The 26,974-nt window shown below is 42.9% G+C and overlaps 4 protein-coding genes across 4 annotated transcripts; 3 read left to right on the top strand and 1 right to left on the bottom strand.

Annotated features, from left to right (window-relative positions):
- Positions 1-4,896: 4,896 nt before the first annotated feature.
- cebpb (CCAAT enhancer binding protein beta) lies at positions 4,897-6,416 on the bottom strand. Its single transcript, XM_080014770.1, has one exon. The coding sequence runs from the start codon at positions 6,253-6,255 to the stop codon at positions 5,389-5,391; it is 867 nt and encodes a 288-aa protein (XP_079870896.1). The 5' UTR covers positions 6,256-6,416; the 3' UTR covers positions 4,897-5,388.
- A 3,102-nt stretch (positions 6,417-9,518) lies between these two features.
- On the top strand, positions 9,519-17,174 carry peds1 (plasmanylethanolamine desaturase 1). The gene is made up of 6 exons (XM_080015193.1): positions 9,519-9,666; positions 11,559-11,678; positions 11,794-11,885; positions 12,676-12,820; positions 12,980-13,192; positions 14,196-17,174. Exons 1-6 carry the CDS (start codon positions 9,522-9,524, stop codon positions 14,315-14,317), a joined length of 837 nt encoding a protein of 278 aa, XP_079871319.1. The 5' UTR covers positions 9,519-9,521; the 3' UTR covers positions 14,318-17,174.
- A 420-nt stretch (positions 17,175-17,594) lies between these two features.
- LOC307241159 (ubiquitin-conjugating enzyme E2 variant 1) lies at positions 17,595-23,306 on the top strand. Its single transcript, XM_080015194.1, has 4 exons — positions 17,595-17,639; positions 20,178-20,326; positions 20,603-20,728; positions 21,621-23,306. The coding sequence occupies exons 1-4, from the start codon at positions 17,618-17,620 to the stop codon at positions 21,765-21,767; spliced, it is 444 nt and encodes a 147-aa protein (XP_079871320.1). The 5' UTR covers positions 17,595-17,617; the 3' UTR covers positions 21,768-23,306.
- Positions 23,307-24,639: 1,333 nt separating this feature from the next.
- Positions 24,640-26,674, top strand: slc52a3-1 (solute carrier family 52 member 3-1; the record flags this gene model as incomplete). The annotated part of the gene is made up of 3 exons (XM_080016014.1): positions 24,640-25,649; positions 25,816-25,939; positions 26,462-26,674. The coding sequence occupies 3 exons, from the start codon at positions 24,640-24,642 to the stop codon at positions 26,672-26,674; spliced, it is 1,347 nt and encodes a 448-aa protein (XP_079872140.1).
- Positions 26,675-26,974: the final 300 nt, after the last annotated feature.

Raw genomic sequence — 26,974 nt, 5'->3', positions numbered from 1 at the left:
GCAGTATACATCGGAACAAATGGGCAATAATAATAAAAGTAGAAAATGGCAAAATGGACAATATACAAAAAAACGTCAGTATTAACAATTAAAAAGTAAAAATTTTAAAAGAGAATCATGTACAATTTCTATAATAGAATAATGTTATAATACGTGCACATAATAGAGAATTACCTTTATTACCTTTTTTTTTTTTACTTGACCTTACCTTATCAGCTTTATCTATCTTCATACACACACACCCACACACACACACCCTGTACAGTTGTACATATAGTACAACAGACGTAAATAAATATATATTGTATATATTTTTTAAGTTTCTATTTTGAATTTCATTGAGAATAACTCCACTGTATATTTGTTGAACTCTGCGTGTGTATTATGTTATGATGATGTAAACAGCTCTCGTTGACCTGGGCCAGATCCCCTTATTCTTCATTGGCATGGAGAGGCCATGTTGTTGTTGCTGCTCTCCTACGTGTGAAAAGCCACCGTCACTTTGAAGAGCTGTTGTCGGGTGACGGTTGCCATAACACCGCACACCCATGACCATGATACCGTTGCATCCACCATAGGCCCACCGCAGCGCGACGTGCGAGGCGCTCGCACGGCGCAAGTAGGTCACGACGCCGCCGCCACTGACGCGGGCGCACGCCGCTCCCGCATCCTTCCGCTCGTCGGACGGCGGGAGGACGGATGACGCGCACATGTAAACAAACAGCCCCCTGCCGCGCGGCCCGTCACGGGTGGTGGCGCCGCCGCCGTTGCGTGTGTGCGGGAGCAAACGTAAAGGGCGCTCGAAATGTGTTCCGCAGCGGGTATTCTGAAGCACACTCTCGCATCTAACTACAGGTACTATCGACTTGCTCCACGGTAACTGGCGGCCACCTTAGGAGGACGGAACACCGAACGTGCGATATGTCATTAATAGGGATATGGAAACGCTCATCATCAGCGAAAACCCTACTTTCGCTGATGGGCGCGATGAGCGTTTCCACGTTCGCCGATCTGCTGAACCGAGGCGAACACGCCCTGCTTCCGCTTGCGTAATGTTCTACGTGCCTCGCCCCACGAGGCGCTTCCAACCTCCATTCAAGACTCCAGGCTGGTGTTTGAAATTTTTGTTTTTGTATTTCGGGTTATTATCTCCCTGGGCATAATTAGCACACACGCAGCTGGATCAATGGCAGTTGCGAGCTGAGTTCTGTAACGCTATTAGAGTCAATGATGTTCAGGAAATGAAAGGTTTTTTATTTTATTTTATTTAATATGCACACATAGACCTCCAACCACGGTTTTACAACAAGTAATCTGCCCCACATAATACAATTATTTATTTATATATAAGCAGGTTTCTCTAATTTATCCGGCTGGCCCATCAACTCAGCTCATATGCTTTGGAATGTCACCTCTCAAATAGCCTTCATTTCCATTATCATCACAATTTATGGAGAAAAACAAAGCGAAAAGAAAGGAAAAACAGGATAGGCAACTTTGCTCTAATTAGGTACAGTATGTATATTACAAAAATAAATAAATGAATAAATAGGGCGTCAGTGTGATGAACCAAAGGGAAGAAAGTGATAATGTTTAAGGTCAAGAGTTACGCTTGTACACTGTTGGCTGTCCAGGTCAATGGCTATGGACATCCACGAATTGATGGGTCATATTGAGTGAAGACTATCGAACCGCATCCTTTTACCTATCTAAACCACCTGACTTCTATCTAAGAATACATCGCTCTCGACGTATACAACACTACAAACGCATTGTTGTAGCACCAAAAGACTTCCCCGGGAGTTGTAAAATTCTTAGTACAATCTAGGCAATCTTCCGCACGGAACTAAAAAAGTCAGATTTATGATAACTTTCTACATGAATCTGTTGAGTGTTTATTTACGATACAATGGCAAAGGCTCTGGTCGTGGTGGCAATATTAAAAGGAGAACTTAGAACATTGCATGGCCGACCATGAAGGCCGATTTGCACCGAACGGCAACATACATGCGTAAGACCTTGGGTGGCCTAATGTTACACAAGAGCTGGGCAGTGATACTCGCAATGCAGTGACCGCAAGTCACTTCAGCACGTCAACCAAGCTTTTTTCACAGTCATCCACAGAAAAATAGGAGAAGTGCACAGACATGTCGAAATCTGGGTTCCGTCCCAGTCATGCCCTCTCCCCTTTACCGTAGCTCAGGCGGTCTATGTTCCCGTTCTGGAAATCTGTTCCTTTAATGGTGTGCCTTTCACTGTCAAGTAACTTTGGTTGTGGGTTATGATCGCACGCTGGTTGAGAACAAAATGGGGTTCGGTCAGATTGCTACCATTAGGGTGACGCCTGCCATAACTGCTATATTTTGCATTAAAAAAAAAATACACATAGTGTTCGTTTTGATGACAGCGTTGTTGTTTGCCAAAGGAATATAAGTGCTTGTAGTTGTTAAAAAAAATAAAATACATATATTCAAAACCTTTGCCTAATGGAATAGTCAGTTCTATTTGATAAGAGTGGTTCTACAGGTTGTTCCTGTAGTAGCTGTTTTTACTAACTATTGCTCCAACCCATCAAAAGACATGAAGTAGACAGGGAAACAAAATGAAAGTTTCATGAACAAAATCTAAAAACTGATTCCACTGTTAAAAAACGCCTTTCTAGGATAAAGGGTGGACAAAAAAATAGTCTGTGAGTGTGTGTTTGTGTGTGTGTGTGTGTGTGTGTGTTTATGTTTGTGTGTGTGTGTGTGTGTGTCCCTGCGGGCGTGTGTGAGTGTGGGGGGTGGGGGGAGGTGGGGTGTAGAAAGACAGAGAGAGAACATGGAGCTCTGTTTGTATTGCTTTATCGCAAGGAGATTTTTAGAAAGGCAACTGACCTATGCGAGGGGGCCATGGGGGGGCGGGGGTGGGGTGGGGGGTGGGTGTGATGCAACGTGTAAGGTTTACGGACAGACACTGCCCATTGACGGTAAAATCTCTACAAGGGGCTGGGCTAAACTTTCCAGAAAAATAGGTCATATTGTGTGGGAAATTCCCTCTGTCCTGTAGCCGCATTAGCCAGGAGAAAAAGGGAAAATGGGGCTCCAACAGGGATTGCAGGGTCATCTAAAGAATGTGTAGAATGTTAGAATTTGTGTATGCCAAATGACAGCTACAGAAAGTAGTAGGAAACTTCTGTGTGCGTGGCTATGATATTGACATAACAATAATAAGAAATCAACATGTGGGTTTTCTGCAAGATCAGGTACGGTAGGCCTACGGGCAAATACGATGTGGTTTCTTTTTACAAACTGTTTTTGTCTGAAAAACTGTCAGTTTTTTGTTTGTTTTTTTATTATTAGTATCATCTAACTCCCAATCTATTGTCAAATACAAAGAGCACAATAATGTGTTATTTCGTAGTCGGTGCAGAGATGTGTTGGAACAGGAGGATGTTGCTCAATATCTCAAGCTAAGCAGTTCATCATGGGAAGTGTTGAGAAATCCACTGTATTCAAAATGTCAACTGTCTCTACACGGTACAGGAATAAAAGTGTTGACACTTTGCTCTGTTAGGGGTCCTACAAACCGCTTCAACCCAAGTAAACCAAGTGAATGTGCCCCCTATGAAAAAATAGGTAGAATGCCTATGTTTTGCCTTTCCTCTCTTTTGGCATGTCTTTTGTGACAGCGGCGAAGGCTTCTGCCTGCAGGGTTCATGTGGATCACCTCCAGGTCTTGCAGTTCGTTCCTGACAAGTGCATGTTTCTCTTGTGATTTTCATAGAGCTCCTCTTGACTTTTGACATTTCACTGCATATATGTATGAAAGTATGTATATGTATGTGACGAATAAACCTCTTGAATCTTGATGAGGTGCCAGCTAAGTGCCCAGCACTGAACATAAGGGCTGCGCGGTGATCTTATTTGACGCTATAAAGGGTTGTCAGCTATGCGAGCTACTCTGTTTGGTGCTTTTTCGAAGTCCATCTATTCTCTCATTTGACTAGATTGGGCTGTGCTTCAAAGTTTTTGTGAACAAAGCCCCTTCAGTTTGTAGTTTTGTGCAATTTCTGGGGAAAGCGTTGAGAAATGCCTTTGGATGAAATCGGCGACATACTGTAGATGTCTAGGTTCCAGTCGAAAGACAATATCCTGCAGGTTGTAGGTTGAAGCTGGTTATTGATTAATTTCTGCAGAACCTTGAACCCCTTTCTGGGCCAGTGGACCCATCAGACTGTTGACAGAGCTGTGTGCTAAAGATAAAGCTTACAATTCTGTGCCACATGCAGCTCGACACGAGTCTTCTGTCTTCGGTAAATCATTCTTCATTATAAATGTGTACTAGTGTCCCTGTAGGAAACAAAACTGAAGTTTACTGCTTAGGCTCAGCTTAATGCAACGTAAGCATTTAAGAACTTCCTCAGTGATGGTAGATCTCATAAAGGAGTGTGCTGCTTGATTTCTTCTTCATATTTTGGTCTATCAGTCTGATAATGTGGATAATGAGGCTAGTGCAAACCATCATGAACAGCCTGTTTTTAAATGATTGTCTGGACCATTGACCGCATTATAAGGCAATAATAAACCATTTAGCTGATCTCAAACCATATCATTCCAGTTTTATTTGAGGTCTTGCTGAGTAAATATAAGGGGAACGGTCACCATTTTGCTGAACCTGTTTGGTATTCTACTCTAAATGCAGGTTCATCTTTTGTTAACATCTGAGCTAAAATGACACCTCCATAAGACACAGAACTTACATTGCCCAAGTGAATCCATTCCTGACTGAAAAGAATGCTGAGGTTGTGAGAGGATTTTTCCTCCGAGGCAAGTGGGATTGTGTATATATATATAATTCTTGGCCTGCACCACAATGAAAATGACAGAAAATGAGAAAATGCAACACAAATGGATAAAAACACAATACAAATCTGTTTTAATTCATAAAATATCATGTACAATTAAAGCGTTTCACCTTTAATATTAAATAATTAGACTTATTTCATTCATTGCCAATACTGTTACAAAGAGTTGCATCATTTCACTGCAGTGCAACTCTTCCCTTGACAACCATTGCTCCAGATAACGAAAATGTATAAATCCACTGTTATGCATGTAAACCCTTCACATAAACATTGCTTACACAAAATACCGTATGTCCAAGAATGATTCCTAAGTGACATATCAAGAATTGTGATTGCGCAACCCATGCACAGCCGGTTCTCCACTATCAGTCAGTGTCCTTGTAAACTGGTGGAATGGATTTTCACCTGCACGCGTACCATTTTGGACGTATTCTTCCCAGTGTCTCACCCTCGGTAACAATCAAGTCCATCAGTGATTAGACAGCCATCCGAGGCACCCATGCCGGGCTCCAGCAGAGAGGTATACAGACCACCGGCGGTCACTACTGCTGTCCCGTGGCAGAGAGCAGGTTTCGGAGGGTGGACAGCTCTCTGGTCAGCTGCTCCACGCGTTTCTGCAGACGGTCGTTCTCCGCGGCCAGTTCCAGCACCTTGTGCTGCGTCTCCATGTTGCGCATTTTGGCTTTGTCCCTGCTTTTCCTCACGGCGAGGTTGTTCCTCTCCCGCCGTTGCTTGTACTCCTCGCTGTCCTTGTCAAGCCGTTTCTTGGATTTGCTGCCGGGCATCTTGCCGACGTGGGACGGGGATCGGTTCCTCCCTGACGGGGCAGGTGTGCCCGGGGGGCTGGAGCAGGTCGAGGACGCGGTGGAGATGTTCCCGAGGCTGCCGCTCGGCGTGGACTGGTAATGGAGGTAGGACCTCACGTCGAACCCGCTGTCCATATTGGCGTCCTCTTTACTCTCCAGCCTCTCGACGCCGACTTTAAAGCGGCTGGCCAGAAGTTCCGAGGCGTAGCCGGCGTGGACGCGCGCTTCGTGCGCCTCGGAGTAGCCCGGCGCGTACGGCTCCCTGGGGTGCCTGATGTTGCCGCACTGGCTGGACTCCGGCTCCTTCACGAACGGGTACTCCTTGTAGTTGTGGAACGCCGCCCTCTGTAGTTTGGTGTCCGCGAGGAAATCGGAAAAGGCTTCCCCCTGGTGCTGGGCTTCGCAGGCGGACAGCTGCGAGCAGTGCAGCGGGTCCAGGTACACGCAGAAGTCTACCGCTTTCTCGTTCCCGTCGATGGCGTGCAGCTCCGTCATCGAAGAGTCGTCGAGCCTCCGGTACGAGCTGTTGCTGATGGGACTCACGACGTTGTTCCTGGCATGGAAAGCAAAGCTGTCCTCGTCGTACAAGCCGGCCACTTCCATGGATGTTAACACCGGCCGGATTGCGGGTACCCGGAGTAGCTGGGTCCAGGTGGCTCCCGAAGCGAGGGCGAGGGCTGGGGCGGGCGAGGTGGCTGTTCACCTGTCACCTTTCGCGGTGAGTATGCACGGACGCAGAGTTTTGACAAAGTTGCTCTCGCAGCGTGGTGGTGTGTATTGACAGCTCTTCCTGTCTGAGTGAGTTTTTATAGCCGGAGATTGGGTGGGGTGGGGGGGGTCTCACTGTGGGAAGGTGACGCGCACAGTGATCCGGGACAACTCTCACACTGGAATACTTCCATAGAGTGATGGCTCGCTGAATGCTGAGTGTGTGTATCGCACAGAAAATAGCATGGCATGAATAACGTCAAATAATTAGATTTGTGTGTAGGGTGTGTGTGTGTGTGTGCGTGTGTGTGTGTGTGTGTGCGCGCGCGCGCCAAATAATCCAGAATGTTTTGTCGCGCTATTCCGCATCGATCGATAGCAAATCATCTGCAAATAAGAAAATCAGTGCAACGCTTGAACAGTCGTTTGTAACAGCTACGTGTTTGGTGTACACGGGATCACGTTATTCTGAATGCGGGCGTCGGTACAAGCTGCGCGTTTTAGATCAGGGGTTCCCAAACTGGGGTCCGCGGCCCCTCTAGTGGTCCGTGGAGTAATGGCAATGGGCGGGGGGCTCAGCAAAATGATTTCTTCGTATTTTATTCTATATTATTTTGCATAAATATGTATATATATTTAAAATAGATATTTTATGCACTCACAAATGCGAATGTTTTTGTTGCTGTGAGATTTGCAATTTTATCAGCAATATTTAAGATGAATGAATGAATGAAAGACTAAGTAAACCACACGTTACTTTATCATAAACACATAACAATTGTACTTGTTCTTTTTCGTGGAGGGTGTGCCAAGCGGGCCTTGCCATAGAAAAGTTTGGGAACCCCTAGAGAATGAATTCATTTAATGGTGTTACTGCCATCTGGTGGCTGTTAAATATTAAAGCTCAACAAAGCTCTACTTTTCTCCACATTGAAAGACAATCGGTTTATTGTAAGTCAACGAAGTTCTATGATAGACTATTAACCTAAAGCTAGATGTTTCTAGTGTGTGATGTGAATATATTTTATTTTAAACTTTTGTACACCATAAAACTCAAAACTCTAAATGAATGCACTGTATTTTTAAAGGCTTGAGCCCCATTTATTTGTTTTGCTGTTTTTGCTCAAATATAAATAGTCCTTTTAGTGTGTGTGTGTGTGTGTGTGTGTGTGTGTGTGTGTGTGTCTGTGTGTGTGTGTGTGTGTGTGTGTGAGAAGAGGGAGGAAAGAGAGCATTGTGTTCTATCTATGTGTGTCTCTGTTTTTTGTGTGTTGTGTGGGTGTATGGGTGGAGGGGTGAGTTATGGCCTAGAATGTTGTTTTCAGACTGCTGTGCTGCACCGCTTGAAAAAATGCAGGTGATGTTTACTTCTAAGTGCTTGAGACTGCTCTCTGCCTCTCTACTCACATTAATGTGAATGAAGGAGTGTTCTCGGCCTAGCTTTTCCTCGGGGGCCATCTTGCCATCAGCTGTGATCAGACCCAGTGGTGCCCTATAGGGGGGGAAAGGTTAGAACGATTATAAGGGCCTGTGACTGAGTTTGGCCCTAAAAAGATAGAACATTAGGGAAATCAGCATTAGGTTTTAGGTATGAGGCATTAGGTAAAATCTCGGGGCCCAATGTGATATATTTTCAAAATCCCAAATCCCCGGCGACGCCCCTGATGAGACCAGGCGCTGTGGCATTGGTTGTTGTCTGCAAACTTACTGATGGAGTTCGAGCTGTGCATGACCGTGCTGTTACAGGTACACAGGGAGAGCAACGGAGGGCAGCAGACATGGCCCTGATGGGTTACGGTGCCAAGAGTCCGTGCGGAGGATGCGTCGGTCTCTCTACGTTTGGGGCCTTCTCGTCAGGAGGTTGGGGATTGAGTTGCGTGGCGTAACGTCAAGCGCCCGTATCTCTACGTTTGGTGACGAGCCAGCAAGGCACCATGGAGCTGAATGCTGTTGTCGGTAAACAGCATCATCATGTACAGGTCTTCTTGCGCAAGTGTGACAGGGCTGTGGGAAGGGAGATAGCGATGACAGTGTCTGTTGAACTGTTTGGCTTGGAAGAAGGAACTACAGGGGGTCTAATCTGTCAGGAAGTGATGAGGGTGATTTGACCTTTTTTTTTTTTTTTTTTTTTGATGGTCCACTCAAAGGTGTGCCACTTTCCTTGAGTCTTCTGGACGTGTTTAGATTCTTCGCACGTAGCCTGAAAAGGAGAAATCGATTTTGAACATTTTTCTTGGTAGACTTGTTGCTGATGGACAGCTAAGCATACCGAGGCAGAGTGAGTCTCAGCTAGGCTGCGCGTACTACATTCACCCCGAGAATGGCCAACAGCACCACCACCTGCCACCAGCGGTGAAGAAAGGTTACAAAAGCAATGATGAGCTGTTTTAATCAGGAAGCACTTAAAACTTTTGCAAAGTGCTGGATAAATAATACGATACATAATAATAATAATAACAATAATAATAATAATAATAATAATAATAATAATAATAATAATTATTATTATTATTATTATTATTATTATTATTATTGTGGTTGTTATTATTATTATTATTATTATTATTATTATTATTATTATTATTATTATTATTGCCAGTCAACTTCTGAAGAACTACGTTTCTCCAACACGGGTGGGGTCAGGAGGTGTGCCTGTCAAAAATGAACGAACGAATCGTTTTGAACGAATCCGTCTCGGAAGGCGAAAAGTACAATGACGCGTTCTGCTTCAATCCAGCCCACTCCGAGGCCCGACCACCTTCCCGCCCAGCCGCGTCCCCGTCCCGCCACTCCATCACAAGCCAAGCAAAACGTGACCAATTCGGAATCAATGCAATTCGACAGAAACAAACAAACAAAAGACAAAACGTGAAACGGGTGACTGTAGATGAATTGACTCGCAATGAACGACACACCCAAACGAGTCGGTCTGCCCGGGACTAGTCGCTAGGAAACAGGAAGCAGCCTTTTCTCCAACAACCTCATTGGTCAAACGAATGATGACGGGCTTCTTTGAAGCTCAGCGATTGGCTGCTGCTCTGCGCGAGCTAATTGTGATTGGCCCCAACGGCTGCGCTCTCGTGTGGCTGAGGACTCCGTGAATCCGCTGCGCCCTCCCCTTACTATGTGCAGATGGAAGTGGCTGGGCCCGACGGTAGAACATGGCGAGAACGGGAAACCAAGATGGGCGTGGACAGGAACCACGGAGCCCACAGCCCGCACCGGGACCGGCACCGGGCCGGCCCGAGGCTAGATGGGGTCCCCAGCACGCAGGCGCCCGGGAGCTGGCCACTCTATACTCGCCAGGTGAGTGGGTTTCTCCACTACGTCGCCATCGTGTCGCGGTCCGGCTCCACCGGCAGAGCCGACATGGCGGTGTTGATGTGATCCAGTAGCACGGTTTACTGCGTGGGCGACGGGTTTAAAACCCGGTTTGGTTAAAAGACAAACCTTACCCGGAAGTGGTCACGGCCCGTGTTGTTGTCACGCAACTAAACAATGGGCTGTCCAGGCGGCATTGTCCGCTTGTGGCTGGACGTTGCACAATGTGGATCATGTGAGAACGGCCGTTTGCCCAAATCTTGACCTTTTTATTCCGCAAAGGCCTCCCCGCCGGGGTTCGGACTCTCTGCTGCCCGCTTGTGTGCACGAAGTCCCGGGTTGGCAAGAGTGCGTGGCCTTTAAGAACAATGTTGCTGTGTTTGGTGGGTCCGGTGTCAGTGTTTGATTTGAGTCACTCCTCGGGTGACTCAAATCACCACAGTAGGAACCACAGTAGGAACAGATTTCTATTTGGTTTCTGTATCAGTTACCCATCTATTACCATGTACACACTCAGTGCATGAGTGAACTTCACCCACTGAATCCCGCCTTCCGGTTGTGGATGTCAAGCTGTCTAAAGAGCAGTTCTGACATTATGGGGTTTCCTTCAAACAATGTACTTATCTATCCTTATACAAACCCCAAAATGTGTGGCGCAATTATGAAGCGCAAAATACGACAACGGAGTGATGACTGTTGAGCAACTGAAGTCGCACATCAAGCAAGAATGGGAAAGAATTCCACCTACAAAGCTTCAGCAATTGGTGTCCTCAGTTGCCAAACGCTTATTGAGTGTTGTTAAAAGGAAAGGTGCTGTAACACAGTGGGAAACATGCCCCTGTCCCAGCTATTTTGGAAGGTGTTGCAGGCATCAAGAGTGAATATTTACAAAAAGACAAAGTTTATCAGTTTGAACATTAAATATCTTGTCTTTGGCGTGTATTCAATTGGATATAGGTTGAAAAGGATTTGCAAGTCATTGTATTCTGTTTTCATTTACGTTTTACACAACGTCCCAACTTAACTGGAATTGGGGTTTGTATATAACAATATCCAATATCCTTCGTTAAAAACAACATCCTTATATATCCTTATATATAACAATATCCTTCTTTGTAACTATATCCTTATATGTAACAATATCCAATATCCAATGTTCAATATATATTGAACTGTTACTGCATGGACATGTTTGAACTCCACTGCTGATTCCAGCACAGCTGCTCCTACCACTCATTGCAAAAATGCATTGCAGGCGCATTGCACATTCCAAGCATTACTCAGAAGAATGCGGCATCGCAGTGTTTAGTATAGTGTGTCTGTTGTAGTGAGACACTGTTGTATTACGGGATTCAAGTTGTTGAATGTGGGATGTTTTCCATCTAGTCTAACCAACAATATATAACTATAAAGGAGGGAATCCCTGTCTTGATGTCCTTCGCTTATCTCGACAACCTCTCATCCGATCTTCTTCCCACTTGGTGGGTGTGTCGTTGGGGACCCAAGGACGTGCAGTGTCGAATTTAGTGCAATTTGGACACGCGACACGTGTAATATTAATAAACAACATGCGCCCGCTTAGCTCTGTGCAGCAGGGGGTGGGCGGGTCTTCAGGGCTCTGCAACTGAATCATAAAGAATGTCTTTCCACCTTCTATGGTCTAGAATTTCCACTGAAAGCATTTGATTGGACGGGTTCTCTGTATGAGCTCATTACAATTTTAGACTCTTAGAATTGGTAATAGTAATGAAAAGGTGGTATTCATCCAACATACATTTTGATCACTAAATCAAATTTGCAAATCAGCCAATAGGGAAAATGGTGCCTCTGACTATCCGATTGCTAATATTTCTGCTTCTGTATTTTGTGTCTCCCAGGCAAAAGATGTCAAGAATGGATAAGTGTCATTTTATGTTTCTCTCTAATGGCCTTCAACTTTATTCACCTCCTTGCCAATTTCCACCTGGGCCATGTGTGGTACATCCTGTTGGCCATTGGTATGTACTGAAGGAACGGCTATTTTTCGGTAATTTTCCATGTGCAGATTGCAAGAAAGTTGTCTAATCACTTTTCTCTGTTTCATTCTCTCCTTCTCCATAATCCCGACTTCAGTGGGAGGGATACTTACTGCAGACTTTGCATCCGGCTTTGTCCATTGGGCGGCAGATACATGGGGATCAGTGGAACTTCCCATCTTCGGAAAGGTAGATGTATATCGATTGCTTTTTCTCTTTTGTTTGAACGAGCACAGTCTGCATCCATCGGGTTAGTTGAGTGCAAGGCGGCAGAAGGAAACAAGCTCCTGTGGACTTCCAGTGTAGCCAAGCTCCTGTGGAATTGGGGACATACTGCTGTTACTATAAATTCAGCCCTCACAACACAAATGTGGACACACCCATTTATCTGTCCTCTGTGTGTGCATTAATTATTGTTTGCGAAGTGGCACTTATTTTCCAGGTACGAGCTGCAATGCCTCATGTCAGAACATTATCATCGACAAAACTCAACTGACTGAACTGGCAACTCTAGCACAGATGAAAATCACTGCTACCAGCGGATGGATAAATGGTTCTGGGTCAAAAACGTTCAAAATGCAGCATTATTTAAAACTGCTATGGAATCTTTTTGTTTTTATCTTGACATAAAGATCAAAAATAACTCAATGACAAGTAAAGATGACCACCTTAATAAGTCGCCTTTTGAGATGCTGGAAGGTGTATATATATCACTAATTTCACAGGAGCTTGCTTTCCTCTGGAGTCTTGAATTGCACTAACACAGTTAGCATGCAGCACGTCACTATCTCTGTGCTGGACACACAGGGATGAAATTGCTATTGACTTTCATGTCTGAAAGATAGAAAGAAAGGTAAGATAGACACATTTTCCAAAAAACCTTGAGTATCCTTTTTACATCGGGACTATATGAAAAGGAGAACTGCCCACTTTTTTGGATATTTCTGAATTGCCTTTACTGTTGTAATCTCTCTCTCAGGCTTTTATAAGACCATTTAGGGAGCATCATATTGATCCCACAGCCATCACTCGACATGACTTCATTGAGACCAATGGTGATAATTGTATGCTGACCATTGTCCCTCTAGCCAGCATGGCCTTCAACTTCCTCACGCTCTCTCCTGGTGAGCTACTTATAGTAAATGAGTATGTTAGAGTCATGCATGATATTGTTGTAGTCTGAATTTTGTGACAGAATTCAGTGCAAAAATGTAGCCAAACACATGTGATTAATTCATCATTGTGTTGTGTGTTTTTTTGTTTTTTTTCCTCCTCAATTGCAGCGGAGATTTACCGTAACTACCCCTGGTACTGCTACCTGTTTGCACTCGGCATCTTTGTGACTCTCACCAACCAGATTCACAAGTGGTCGCACACGTACTTTGGCCTGCCTTGTTGGGTTGTATTCCTACAGGACTGCCACATCATCCTTCCTCGGAAGCACCACCGCATCCATCACGTTTCTCCGCATGAGACCTACTTCTGCATCACAACAGGTTTGTCATTAATCCGACTCAGAAAGGGGCTGAGAGGAACTGACGTGCATTTCCCAAGACGTGCGTGTACCTGCAGTCCCAGTTCATCAAACACACACTGAGCGGTTGCGCAGGGAAGGATATGCGATCGCATTTTTGGTTGGTTGACGTGTCAAAAAAGCACATGGAGCAATTTGTGATGATGTTAGAAAAAGAACTAGAGTTCTTCTACTTTTCCTGTATTTCTGGTTTGGTATATGTCTTAATTACCCAGACTACGCCACCATGTAAGTGTATTCGAAAAGCTAACAGGCAGTGCACTTAATCCACACCTTATGCGTTATTACCCTAATACCGCCTCCGAGCACTTGGCAGACCTACAGTAAATGTATCTCTCAAGTCCATGACGTAAGTGTTGCCGAAAATGGTGAGGGGAGAGTTGTCAAGATATCGGTAAATTCTTAAAGCTATGCAAATCCTTTCATGTCGTTGCCCAGGTTACAATGATAAAATCAAATATGGCTGAAGTATCTTATCTAGGATACATTAACACGCCCTTTGTCCTCACCCTTTTTGAACAAAATTTGATTATGGACTTGACCACTTAACTGAACGTGCCAACTGGTTATATACTGTACATATGATGTTCCCACAAGGAAGACTGAAGAGGCTTTCAACTTGATAAAACTTTGGGCTCAAGGACAGGATTTGGAAGCACAGTCCTAGTGCACCTATTAACATGTGTATGTTTATATACACAATATAAATCTCCCAAATGGAAAACAACAAAAAGGAATCATATGTTTGGGTGGCGCAGACACACCTGTGTGAAAACTGGCACGATGCCTGCGCATGTATATAGACTTGCATACACACAAGCGTGTTTCAGTCTTAAAAAACAACTTTCACACTGTGGTTCTCTAATCCTAAATGTACACAAAGCTAACAATTTGAAGGATAAGCAAATAGGCCATTTTGAGTTGAAACTGAGCTTTGAGTTTTTTTTTTTGTTTTTTTTTTTCAGGCTGGCTGAACTATCCTCTAGAGAAGCTGGGCTTTTGGAGTAGCCTTGAGGATCTTATCCAGGGTGTGACGGGTGAGAAGCCCCGGGCGGACGACCTGAAATGGGCTCACAAAGTCAAGTAACGCCGCAGGCCAACTGCATTCTACCTCAGAAGATCTGACCCATCTTCTCATCCTTCTTTGCCTAACTTTAACAGCAATCTATAGAAGGAAAGCTTCACCACAGTTTCTGATGCCATAGCTTTAAGTCTTGCACATTTTGTCCATTTTTTTTTTTTTTTTATTAAGAGAAGTGCTTTGTTTATGAAATTTCTCCATACGAAGAGTGAAGATCACGGGAAGAAAATTTGTGCATCTCCTCAGCAACTCAGAAAACTCAATCTTCTATGTCTAACTGACTCGCTGCCTTTTCCAGTGATCAAAGTAGACCATTCATCTTTGCCATATAATTTTAATGCATTTACTTAGGAGAATGTGAGATTTTTTTTATTTTATTATTTCTTTTTTTTTTCAAAATTAAATACTTGAGTTGGGGAAATGAAGTTGGTGTATGGGGCATGTGTATGCTACACATTCGGGGAAAAAAGGTAAAATCTCACTCGCACGCCTACTGCTTTTTCATTAATGTTTTTCTTGCTAGTAAGGGCTTGCTTAATTATTGGGTCTCATCTTGGGTTGGCTTGAAGGGCACTGAAAGAGTTTCTGAACAACAAGTTGGACTGGGCAGTAAAATTTTGGGATGAAATCCAAATATTCATCGTAAAAGCAAACTATTTTAAAGTCACTCATGTTGATGCAGAGCTTCATGTGATAGAATGCCATTTTTTATACTTAGATTTGATTTAGAGAGAAAGAAATTACATTTGATAACTATTTCTTCACAATCAAACTATACGGTAAATGCCTTTGTTTTAACTTGAATATTATGGTTGTATCCTAGATTGATTTAGGTATATTTATATATATCTGTCTGGCCATACTAAATAGCTTATAGAGGACTATGTGTCGTGCGTTAAAAGCAATTTCTGAAATCGATTATATTCCTGGTGATGCTTTGGAGAGGGAGACACATGTCGTTTTCTTATGCAGCCTTAAGCATCAAAGATGCAGTAAATGTGTGTCGTTTCCATGGAGATTCGATAACAACAATCTCCTCTCCTCCAAAAACCTTAGATATCAATCTTGGCTTAGGATATTAGATGCTTTGGTTGATATGACTCCAATATTTAACTCATATTTGCAAATGCACAAATAATGGAGCTGACAAACATATACTGTATATTGTGGTTAAAACTGCATTTCTAATCTCAGTTGCAATTTAATATGAAAACAGCACTTAACAGATGCTTGACAATACATGCACGCTTATGACATGTTTATTCTTATGCAAGCAGTGTGTTGGGTCACTAGATTTCCATCAAACAGCCCATGGCCATAGAGGGGTCTGCTGCATTTGAACTTCCTCATTCTCATTTAAAGTACTATTCTGGAATGAGAACTTTTCTTTACCAAACCGTCCAAGGAGTCGGAAACCAAACTGTCATTTTCATTCCAAGGGAAGCTCCTCTGAACTGTTGCTGAATGTGATGATGTTTAGTGGGGGCGATCAGATTAAATATTGAATTTGCGGAGCTTTTTGGGTGTGTCGCTCAAACAACGTTAATTTATAATAGAAACTGTTTAGTAACTAAGATATCTTTTTTTTTTTTTTAATCTGACAATACCGCTTTTGAATCTTCAATACTTGATCTTTTTTTCTTTTCGACACACCATAGGTAAAGCAAAGCTAGACTGATTTTTTGTAAAGTTTGTGTGTTTGTGTTATGTGGTATGTGCTTGTTTAGGGGTTGACATTTTTTGCCACAGCATTGGGGTTGTAATCTTGCAACGATGTTGGCGCTCATTTGAATATGATAACTACATAACAATGGTAACTGCTACATTTCTCATTTATTTCAAAACACATTTTCTGAATATTTTTGACATTGACTTGATAAGGCTTAAGCCACATCCTGCCCCATTAAAGTAAACATCTCTGTGGTCAAGAAAGTGGCATGAATTGGCAACTTCTCTTGGGGGGCTGATAAAAATACTATAATAGTGTGTTTTAGTAATTGCTAAATACAGTGTAAGTAATTGTTTTTACATGATGGTAGGTCACCTAGCATAAATAGGTTGAAAGGTTAACAAGACTGACAGCCTTATTTATTTTATATATATATAAATAAATAAAATAAATGAACTCTGAGGGATCCATTTAATATTTTGTTACTGATTGTCCTGATGTATCTACCATCTACTAATGGTTGTGTCACAGTCTTTATTAGTCATTGTTGGTGGATATGACGTGTATTGGTTTCATAGACGTCTGATCTTGGTCAGAAACTTCCCTTTTTAGCGTCCATTTGGGAGGTCACACAAATGGAGCGTGGTTGGTTTATGAACATGCGTTTATGTCTTATTGCGACTACGTTCGTACCATAATTTAGACCAAATTTCTTTCGGGCCCTTACGGTTTTCCTGCCTCAACACCTTTTTGATTTTCATGAGTTTATCAAAAGCCTTGTGATCATGTATGAACGACTCCATGAAGAAAAAGTCAATTCAAATGTTTTACGTCAACAAGCCAAGTCTGTTCGTGAACAGGAAATATGTGTTTGTGTGTTTTGAAATGCTTTTTGAAATCAGTTTTGTGACCCTTGGACTTTTTATTCTATTGCCTTATCATCTTCCAGATTGATTGCAAATTTTTGCTCGCAATGTGGGAAGCCCTTATTCTTGACTTTTTAAATTGTCCTCTCACTTGCCTCTTTTTTTTTCTGTGAGGCAGGAAACGTGGATGTCTCGTTTTGTTGGGTGGTAACGGTGATTTGTATAGATTTCAGAAAAAAATAATGCCTTGATGCCTTTTTGTTGTCTTCCATTTGGGAGATTTATATATTGTACATAAAACTGTATTTATAAAGGAGCTAAATAAAGAGTTAAGAGGAACGATAACATTGCTTTTCACCCTTATTGGTCAGATTGTGTGTTGCAGTGAAATATGGGGCAAGCGAATCATTTGGAAATAATAAAAGAGAGGGGATTGCACTTTTATTACAATAATAATACATTTATGTGACTTCATCAGAGTGTTGGAAGAAAAGTCAAATGAGGGCAAAACATTTTAAAAGTAAAATTACGTTAAATGGCCAGATCATTTCATTTTTATCCCGGACTACGAGGTGAAGGAAAAAAAAAACGCATTAATAATTTCCTAAATAATAGCTAGTATCTTATTTAAGTGGTTGGTTATATGACGTGAAATATGATTTATATGATCATTACATATAACGCTTGGAGGAAGTTTCGCAGCGCGCCGCGTCCTTCCGCCTGCCGCTCTGTTGTCAAGCTACGTGCGCGCTCACGCCACTGAGCGACAAGATGGCGGTCGCCGCCGGATCAGGTAAAACACCGAGACAAATAAATGATCTTCACACAACTCTGTCGGTGAAATACACAATTGAAAAAAATGCCGCAGCGTGTACATAAGTTACACGTGCACGCTGGTCAAATGCCAGTTCTCCAATTGTAATGCAGGTTAGCTCCTGGTGTGGCATTGTAGCCGATGAATAGGGAGCTAGCGTAGGTTGGCTTGGTTATGTCGACTAGCTTCCCTAGCTAATGTGGTAACGGCGACGCTATTTGATAGGAGCTTAGCCGACAGTTATTTGAATTCAGCGCGCTGAATCTAACAACGCCGCCGAACGCAAACCCAATAATATGTGCAACGCACGGTACATTGAAGTTGTTTAGCGAGATAGAAACGCCGCGAATGCGCTAGCCGTGCGCGGTCACGTATGGAGCAAGTCCTAGCCCCCCCGTTAGCTGCCGTTATGTCAGAGTAGTCGTCTAGTAATATTCAATGGTTGTCACATATTGAACGGTGTAGCCTGCGTATACAGTCCGCTCTGGAGCGGCGAGTGAACCAGAACGGGAACAAGCTAGTGGTGTGTTTTTGCATTTCTAAATCAGGCTTCCCTGCAACACTGATCCAACATGTTAAGTGAGAAGGGATGCGGGGAGCCAATGTGTGTGTTAACTTCTGTGTGGAGACAAAATGCAGGATCTGTTAAAAATAACTACATCAATATTTTATTTTGGCCTTCATCACACTATTGCACTTAAAGCTGTCTATCTTTGCAACAGCCTCCAAAGATTCATAGGAGCTCGCTAGCAGGAGATAAGTATCATTGTATACATTTCAACGCATTTTATGATAAAGATGATATAATCTGTACCCAATTAAATTTTAGACTGACCACAGTACATACACGAAAGAAAAAAATTGACTGTACATTAGCCTCAGCATTAATATTTGACAAAACTTAATTTGAAAAACATTTGAGGATAAAGACTCTCCGGGTTAAAACGGTCCATCAGCAGATTTCAAAACCAATACAGATTAGGAATGCAGGGATACCAGTATGGTGCACTAAATAATGTGCTCATGTAGGGGGTAATGGTGCATCCCTAATACAGCCAGGCCAGACTAAAATTAACCTCTTGTTGTAATGACAATAAGCCAAGAACTCCTAAAATGGATACGGATACGTTCTCACTCTGCCCAAAATGTGTATTACTGCACAGGTGTACTAGTACAAGTTACTAGTTACTAGTAGTAGTAGCAGCATAAAAAGACAAATTTTCTTTCTATTCTTTTTGTGACACTTGATCATCAACCAGAATTTCATGATTGAGCTTTGAGTCGTGGCAGCGCCATCTGTGTTTCTTATTTTCAGTAATTGAGTTATTCTCTGTCTTGTAAACCACAACCAGACATAAAAATGAAATCTATACAACTACATCATGTTAACGTTGGTATTTGCTTTGCGTCTCACGTTTGTGATACAAGTACAAGTTGAACACGGTACTGGACACTGGTGTCTACCTGCATCCTGATGGCTTAGTTAACATCACGACTGAAAATTGAAGACTGAAGACTGCTATAAGTTTGTGATCCTCCCACCAAAATTTACAAAAAATTCTGTATGGAAAAAAGCATGTACTGCACCCGAAGGAGACTAGATTTAAACGATGTATTAACCACAAAATGTTCGAGTGGGCTGTATTTGTAGACTTCACAAGCTACTGGTTATAACCATATTAACAAAGCATGTTGAAAGTAATTTAAGGACCCAGGAGCATGCTGTCAAACCTGCTTTGACTGGAGCACCTGGCCAATGGTCCAATGGGGCGAGGGCACATCTTCCGGGACTACACGCAACGTTTGCTGAGAGCGATTGTCCTGTTGTGTTTTTCTGTGACTTCTTTTTATGTGACCTTTAAGTCTACATGTCCTTTAGGGTACGATTGCAGTTCGTGATCAGTTCCCAAGAAATGAAGGACTGCATGTTTTAGAACCCCACGTTTCGTGATTGTACAGTGGTAAACAGGGACGTTGATATGAAAGCACAGTGAGTTGAGAAGTTGGAACACAGGCACAACCCGGCATGCTTTATGGGCGTCGCCAGCGGCAGCCTCTGCTAGTCTTTTTTTGTTTTTCCTTAAGAACCACGCTGTGGCTCAGATACGTCTGTTGAATGTTACTCTCCAAGTCATCCATAATGACATTCTGAAACGGCATCTTCAAGTACAATAGAATGCTGAATAGGGAAGTATAGAAATAGAACGGGTTGTTTTTTTTTCAGTTTAGACGTGGTCAGGGATACGTCTGTGCGGGAGCAGAAGTAAGCTAGGTTGCTACAGCACAGTGGCAATACAGACAACAGTGTCCTGTACTGTGGATGTTCTAGACCTGCAACTTCTGCTCCTGTGAGAGAAGCAGAGACAGTGAGGTCAGTGTCAGTGCTGCAGGATTATAGGGATGAGTTGTCGTCAAGTTTCGTTGCGGGGAAACCTATTTACATAAACACTTAATCATCTGTATACTAATAAAAGTGGTGGGGGGGGGATGCTTTTGTTTGTGTCACTCTCATTAAAGGCGTTACAGTTCCACGCAATTTCCGGCTCCTCGAAGAGCTGGAAGAAGGCCAGAAGGGAGTGGGGGATGGAACAGTTAGCTGGGGTCTGGAGGATGACGAGGACATGACCTTAACAAGATGGAGAGGAATGATAATCGGCCCTCCGAGGGTGAGTGCTTGCATTTTTCAACAACCCAAGGGGCGTCTGTGTAACTTATTTATCAATCCATGTGGATACAGTATGAAAGAGATTCCCCCAGGGCTGCATATTGATTTCTTCCACCACCGTAATAAAAATGGGAATGGATTTGAAAAGGTGACGGACACGTATAAGAAAGGGAAAATGTTTCAATTGAATGACATATTTAATATGATGTGTGACATGGAAGGTTAAAATCACTTCAGTGGTTCTTTTTTTTTTTTTTTTTTTTTCTGCGATCCACAGACAATCTATGAAAATAGGATGTACAGTCTCAAGGTTGAATGTGGGCCCAGATACCCAGAGACTCCTCCATTTGTCAGATTTGTGACAAAGATAAACTTGAATGGTGTGCACAGCTCCAATGGTGTGGTGAGTTCATCCATCGCTCTGTACGACTGAACATGCAAGAGATGTCCTGATGCATGTTTCCCCATGTTTTGTATTTTGTTTTGGTAGAGAATAGCCGAGGGAACATTTAGTGTTAGACAGTTGGAGATGGGCCCGTCCACATTCCTTTGCTTGTCCCTGAGAAGAGCAATACGACTTTATATCGTTTCCCTGCAAAGCCAGCCAGTTCATTTTTAAAAGATTTCATTGGTATTATATCTTTTGATTGTGATTACAATTCTATGGATTAAGGTAAATGGCAATATACAGTATGTATTTGTAGCAATAAATGGACTTCTATTGGGGTATAAAACATGTGCTGTCAAATGTTATTATGCAGAACATTTTGGAGGCTAAATGGAAGATATTTTTAGTTTAGAAACATGTGATGTTATCTGGGGGGGGGGGGCAATTATTTAAAATTCTTAGAGCATGTGAAATGATATATTCATAAGAAGAACGCGGGGCGGGAAAAACTTCAAGCAACAGAAGGCGTCACGTCATTCACACATCGTGGACGTTTCAGACACTTATTGAGGAGCGCTAATCCGTATCCGTAAGATTCCTAAAATACAGTCCCCACATCCAGTATCTTTTTCTTATTCATGTCCAACGAGACGAGTGAGTATTTCTCCTGTGACGTTGTTGAAGAGTAATCACGCCCTGATCCAGCAGATAAACACCGTGCTGACAGTATTTAAAGTGAAGTTATTTCTGACCTTGACAAGCAGGCTCTGCTTTTCTCTTTTTTTTCAATTTAATTTAATTTTATTTTAATTTTGTACATTTTAGTTGTGTGTAACAGTTTGGATTATCGTTATGACCGTGTCCATTGTGCCACCTTCTTTTTCCCCTCGTTCTTTTTGTCTTGCAGGTTGACACGCGAGCGGTGTCGGCTCTAACCAAATGGCAGAACTCCTACAGTATCCGGATGGTGCTGCAGGAGCTCAGACGGCTTATGATGTGCAAGGAAAACATGAAGCTCCCTCAGCCCCCTGAGGGCCAAATCTACACCAACTGAGCCCGAGCTACTTTCGCTTCCTCATTTTCCTTTCTCTCTCCCCCCCAACCCCCCACCCCTGCTCTCCGGTTTGCATTCATCCATACGTCCTCTCCACCACCGCGTGACATTCAGTTGCCTGCCAACACCTGTGCACGCACATACATGGCAGCAAACTTGCATATATAATGAGAACTACACATAAGCTTAGGTACAAACAACATGAAAACACAAAGAAACACTCTCCCAGACACACACTCACTGAGCGTTCATGAAGCCATCCTCCCTCTCCCATCTCTGGAGTTCTGGTTGGAGCCGATTCAACGAGGCCGGCAGAGTCCTCAGTTCACACCAGATGTGATCATTTGAATACTGTACATCTTACTAATCTTTTTTTTATTGTTATTTGTTATAAATTCAGATTGTACAATAACATAAATAATATTATTGAGTGTATATCTCGTGTGTTGCCTTTTTGTAACCCTAATTGTCAACACAGTTGCGCCTAGTCCACTTTCCGAGTATTTAGGGTTACTTCTAAGTATCTTTGCCCATAGAAATATGTATTCAAAAGACACATTTAGCCTGCCAGTTAACCTGTTCATTAGGCCACACATGAAACACAGTGTGTATTTGTTCAGGCTCTCGCCATGTATACCTGTTGCATTTTGTTGACCAATTTTATGGTACATGCATGTGTGCTTGATGCTAGGTGCCTATAGTGAAAAGCTAATCAAGGGGTCAACTTAGTAAACTGTCTTTTTTTTTTTTTTTGTCAAGGTAATCACGTATATTTAAAATTAGTTCATTTAAGGAAAAAAAAAAAAAGTTCATGTTGTCATTTTTCCATTCGAACCAAAGTGTAAATTGTGTGTATCTAAACTAGTATGTCTATCAGCATACCATCACCAATTATATGTAGACTACAAAGAGGTCTGCCAACATCCCACTTAATTGCTTCTAAAGAAAACTTAAACCAGCTACCTCTTTTGGTCCTGTGTGCTGTCAGAAAGCATATCTGATTAGAAAAAAAATTATCTTGATTACATCATGTTTACTTTTTTCCTCTGCGTCATGCTGATTGTCTAGTGTGGTGGTTCTAGACCACTAAATGTGTTGATGGGTTCAAAGTCAGCTGGTAAGATACTCCCGCCACACAGACGAAAGCAGATATTTCACATTTTCACACAACTTGCCTTATATACAGTGTTTACATATCTTCTGCCCTTGAGTGATCTTACCAAACACCGTTTAAAACAAAAAAAAAAAAAAAAAAGCAATGTAAGCACTCGTCTTTGCAGCCAAGGCATGTCAAATACTCTTCAAACCTACTTAAGTTTATTCGCTCCATCACATTTTATACTTTGTTGGCTAAGGCATCTGTGTTTGTGAAATGCATTTGTGATTAGATTTGTTTATACACAGTGGTGTTGTTTTTTTTTCTCCCCATTTTCTCCCTAAAATTAGAATGTAAACCTATCATGGAGGTACCATCACAACATGAGATTTTCGTGTTTAACGTCCGTATCACTGAATTGGTAATAAAGGCTGCTCAGACTACTTCAGCTACACTGGTAATCCTGTTCCAGTTTAACTTACCCACGACTCCAAAGGGGGTGTAGATCAAAAACACTGGGTAAGAGAACACTCACTGAGGGACACATTCAACTTTGACCTAAAAATTGTTTTCTATTAAATCTCCCTAGAAGGCAACTGCTTTTGTTGCTTGACCTTTTTAGTCACCACATATTCCGATGGATCATAATTAATTATGGTGTTACACCTCTATTTACAGCATAATGCCGTACCTTTGACCACTGTTCCACTAGGATGTTCCTTATGGATGTTTTCTAATCCCAAGTATTTGTTTAGTATTTGCTGCACTTGGAAGCATCTAATACTAAACAAAATGTAGCGTAATCCCTAATACTTTTCTTTAAAGCAAATGAAATGGTCTCAGGTGGCCTAATGGGAGGGACCTCCAGGGCCTTCAATATGTAGGTGCTGCAATGAGGGACGGCTGAAATGCAGTAGTCAATGTAAAGGTTTCAAAGTATTTCCAAAGACTATTTCACTGTTATTAAAGTTTTGGTAGTTTAGGCGATGTTTAAAATGTAATTTATAAGGTCAAAGTGGGCTGTGCTATACAAAGTGTATATCAGGTGACTGCTCTCATTTGGCTGTGAAGTGGACCTTCAGCTGGACTTTGTCCTCCCATCAGGTCTGAGTGCAGCTTTAGTATTCAATCACGGTAAACAAGGCACAGCTTTCACACTTAGGGATTCCAGACCCGGGACTAGCCTGTCAGCTGTAAGTTACCCACATTCTCTCAAAACACAATTACTTTTTGGCACAATGACTTGTTGGCTGTTTGCGAAACATTGCATGCGTCTTTTGCAATAGTGAGGCCATTATCTCACCTTGTGATTACTGAGGCAAATATGAATACAGCCCACAGGTGAAGGCTGCCTGATCCAGCTACAAGGTGGCTCAGGTGTGGGGAGATGGCTTACGAATTAAGTTTTAAACGAGCAATTCTGGTGATGAAAGACAAAAGGAATTTGAAATCAACCAGTAAACATTACGTTTTACAAGTTATTATTGTATTATGTATAAACTTTCACTCATTTTGTTTTTACATTTTTGTCCTTTGGTATGTTCTGGTGTGTCAGTCTTAACTCCAAAAGCACTTCACTCATTCATTTATACTGTACACTATATGCGATGACGATGATCTTGATACTTCATTCGTATTAAGAAATGAGAGTACTAGCAGCGAGTTCGACTTTTTCCTCCTCAAGGTTTGACAAATAACAGAAGTTTAATTACTTGACAGATTGTTTCTCCACTCATATCCTGCTTCCGCCCGCCTCAGACAGACTGACGCGGCACCATGGCGCTGCTCATCCACATCTTGGCCTGTGCCTTTGGCCTGGGCTCCTGGGTGGCTGTGAACGGCTTGTGGGTGGAGCTGCCTCTCATTGTCACCACGCTTCCAGAGGGCTGGGATGTTCCGTCCTACCTGACCGTCATCATCCAACTGGCCAACCTGGGGCCTGTGCTGGTCACGCTCATGCACAAATGGTGGCCGGGCCGTCTGAAAGAGACCGCCGTCATCTACTCGATCCTGTCCGTCGGCATTGTGTCGTGCTTCCTGCTCGCCTTCTTTTGGGATGAGATGACGGTGGTGGCCGGGGCATCGCACAGCACTGCCTTCTTCATCATCACCTTCTTCCTCTCTCTGGTGGACTGCACTTCCTCTGTCACGTTTCTGCCTTTCATGATGAAGCTTCCCGCCAAGTACGTCACCACCTACTTTATTGGGGAAGGACTGAGCGGATTCATCCCTGGGATGGTGGCTCTGATGCAGGGTGTTGGCATGGCCAAGTGTGTGAACACATCTCAGGCCCATGTCAACCTCACCGACGGTGAAGACTCATGGGTGCTACAGACGCAGTACCTCCCTTCCAACTTCTCCACTGAGATATTTTTCTTCTTCCTGGCGGCAATGATGTGCGTAAGTCTGGCTGCTTTTTGCGCTCTCGACCGACTACCTCAGACCTGTAGGCTGTCCACCGAGAGCCTTGTGCCAGGCACCGTGTCACCTGTCTGCTCTGGCCTGGATAACCCCGGAGCAGAGACGGATGGCAAGGGTGTCCAACATGAGAGCAATGTGACTAGTGAGAGCAGGTCACTAGCGGCCAAACCAAAACACTCTCTATGCCAGCTGACCTTCATCTATTCTCTGGTACTCTGGGTTAATGCTGTGAGCAATGGCCTGCTGCCCTCTGTGCAGACATACTCCTGCATGCCGTATGGAAACCTGGCATATCACCTCTCTGCTGCTCTAGCGTCTGTGGCCAATCCAGTGGCCTGTCTCTTCGCCATGTTTTTTCCAAACAGGTAAATGTACTATCTGTCTAACACGATATGAATAATCCCACTGAATGCAGGCTTCCTGAGTGTATGTATGTCACCGGCACAGGGAATCTCTAACCTTACCTGTATTGGAGTTTCCTTACAGGGAAGGTCACACATGATAAGCACGCCTGTTCTATATGGTTTCCAGGTCACTGGTCTTCCTTGGCATGCTGGGCTTGCTGGGGACAGGATTTGGCAGCTACAACATGGCTATGGCAACTTTGAGCCCATGTCCACTGCTCCAGAATTCTGAAGCTGGGGTGGCCATTATTGTGAGTGACAGACAGCGTGTTGAGATACACAACTGGGGGTACTCGGGGGTTTCAAGCATTCAGCCTGTGCCCCAAATATTTTTGAGTGGATGCTCGAAACGCCAATCCGGCCCACGCAAAGTTGTACTTAGTCCAATCTGTGACCTGAAATGACTTTGGAAGTAGAAACGTGCACAGTAATCTTATCAGGGAGACGCTGGTGGCAAAGGTCAACTTCGTAGAGCATCAAGTAACATTGCTGTGAGCTTACAGAGCTGATGGTTTTATGATATGATCTGTATTTACGGCAGAACACAAATCACAATGTTTAATAATAACTGGATTAACTTTTTAAGACATATTTTATATATATATATATATATATATATATATATATATATATATATATATATACACACACACACACACACACACACACACACACACACACACACACACACACACACACACTCACCATGAATTTAGATTTATAATTTTTTTTTTTTCCTCCGATGACCTGAGCCGACCTTTCTCTCTCTCCAGGTGCTGTCATGGGTTTTCTTTACTGGAACTATGACTTTTGTGAAAGTGATGGTGGGCGTCATCCTGAGGGACAGGAGCCACAGTGCCTTGGTGTGGTGTGGAGCTGCATCACAGATGGGCTCCCTGTTGGGATCAGTCACCATGTTCCCACTGGTCTCTGTCTACAAGCTGTTCAAGTCCGGAGACTTCTGCAACACCAAATGTCCTATATGACGGTCACTTGTGAAGACTGGGGAATGTTGAATACACACCACTACAGTGTACCCACAGGAGGGAATAGTGGTGAACACTATAAAGCCTAGGATATAGTTCAATTAATATAAGTCCTAATTATACAACAATTAGAATGCAGTTCTTTCGCCCTTTGTTTATTGGAAGGTGCACAATCATTGCTCATTGTTTACTGTGAATGCTATGTATTTGAATGGTGTGAAACTAATTTAATACATTTGGTAAGAAATGTTATCCATGTTAAATTTAATTCAATTGATACATCATTAAAAAAAAGAACAT

Source organism: Zeus faber (assembly GCF_960531495.2).
Source record: "Zeus faber genome assembly, chromosome: 15".
Taxonomy (NCBI): domain Eukaryota; kingdom Metazoa; phylum Chordata; class Actinopteri; order Zeiformes; family Zeidae; genus Zeus; species Zeus faber.
Note: the sequence above shows the minus strand (reverse complement) of the source record. Positions and strands in the feature narration are given on the sequence as shown.

Excerpts from the sequence above, each read along its gene's own strand:
- cebpb (XM_080014770.1), bottom strand. The coding sequence starts at position 6,255 with ATGGAAGTGGCCGGCTTGTACGACGAGGACAGCTTTGCTTTCCATGCC.
- peds1 (XM_080015193.1), top strand. The coding sequence starts at position 9,522 with ATGGCGAGAACGGGAAACCAAGATGGGCGTGGACAGGAACCACGGAGC. Across the intron at positions 9,667-11,558 it reads GGCCACTCTATACTCGCCAG|GCAAAAGATGTCAAGAATGG; the intron begins GTGAGTGGGTTT and ends TGTGTCTCCCAG. Across the intron at positions 13,193-14,195 it reads CTACTTCTGCATCACAACAG|GCTGGCTGAACTATCCTCTA; the intron begins GTTTGTCATTAA and ends TTTTTTTTTCAG.
- LOC307241159 (XM_080015194.1), top strand. The coding sequence starts at position 17,618 with ATGGCGGTCGCCGCCGGATCAG. Across the intron at positions 20,327-20,602 it reads TGATAATCGGCCCTCCGAGG|ACAATCTATGAAAATAGGAT; the intron begins GTGAGTGCTTGC and ends TGCGATCCACAG. Across the intron at positions 20,729-21,620 it reads TGCACAGCTCCAATGGTGTG|GTTGACACGCGAGCGGTGTC; the intron begins GTGAGTTCATCC and ends TTTGTCTTGCAG.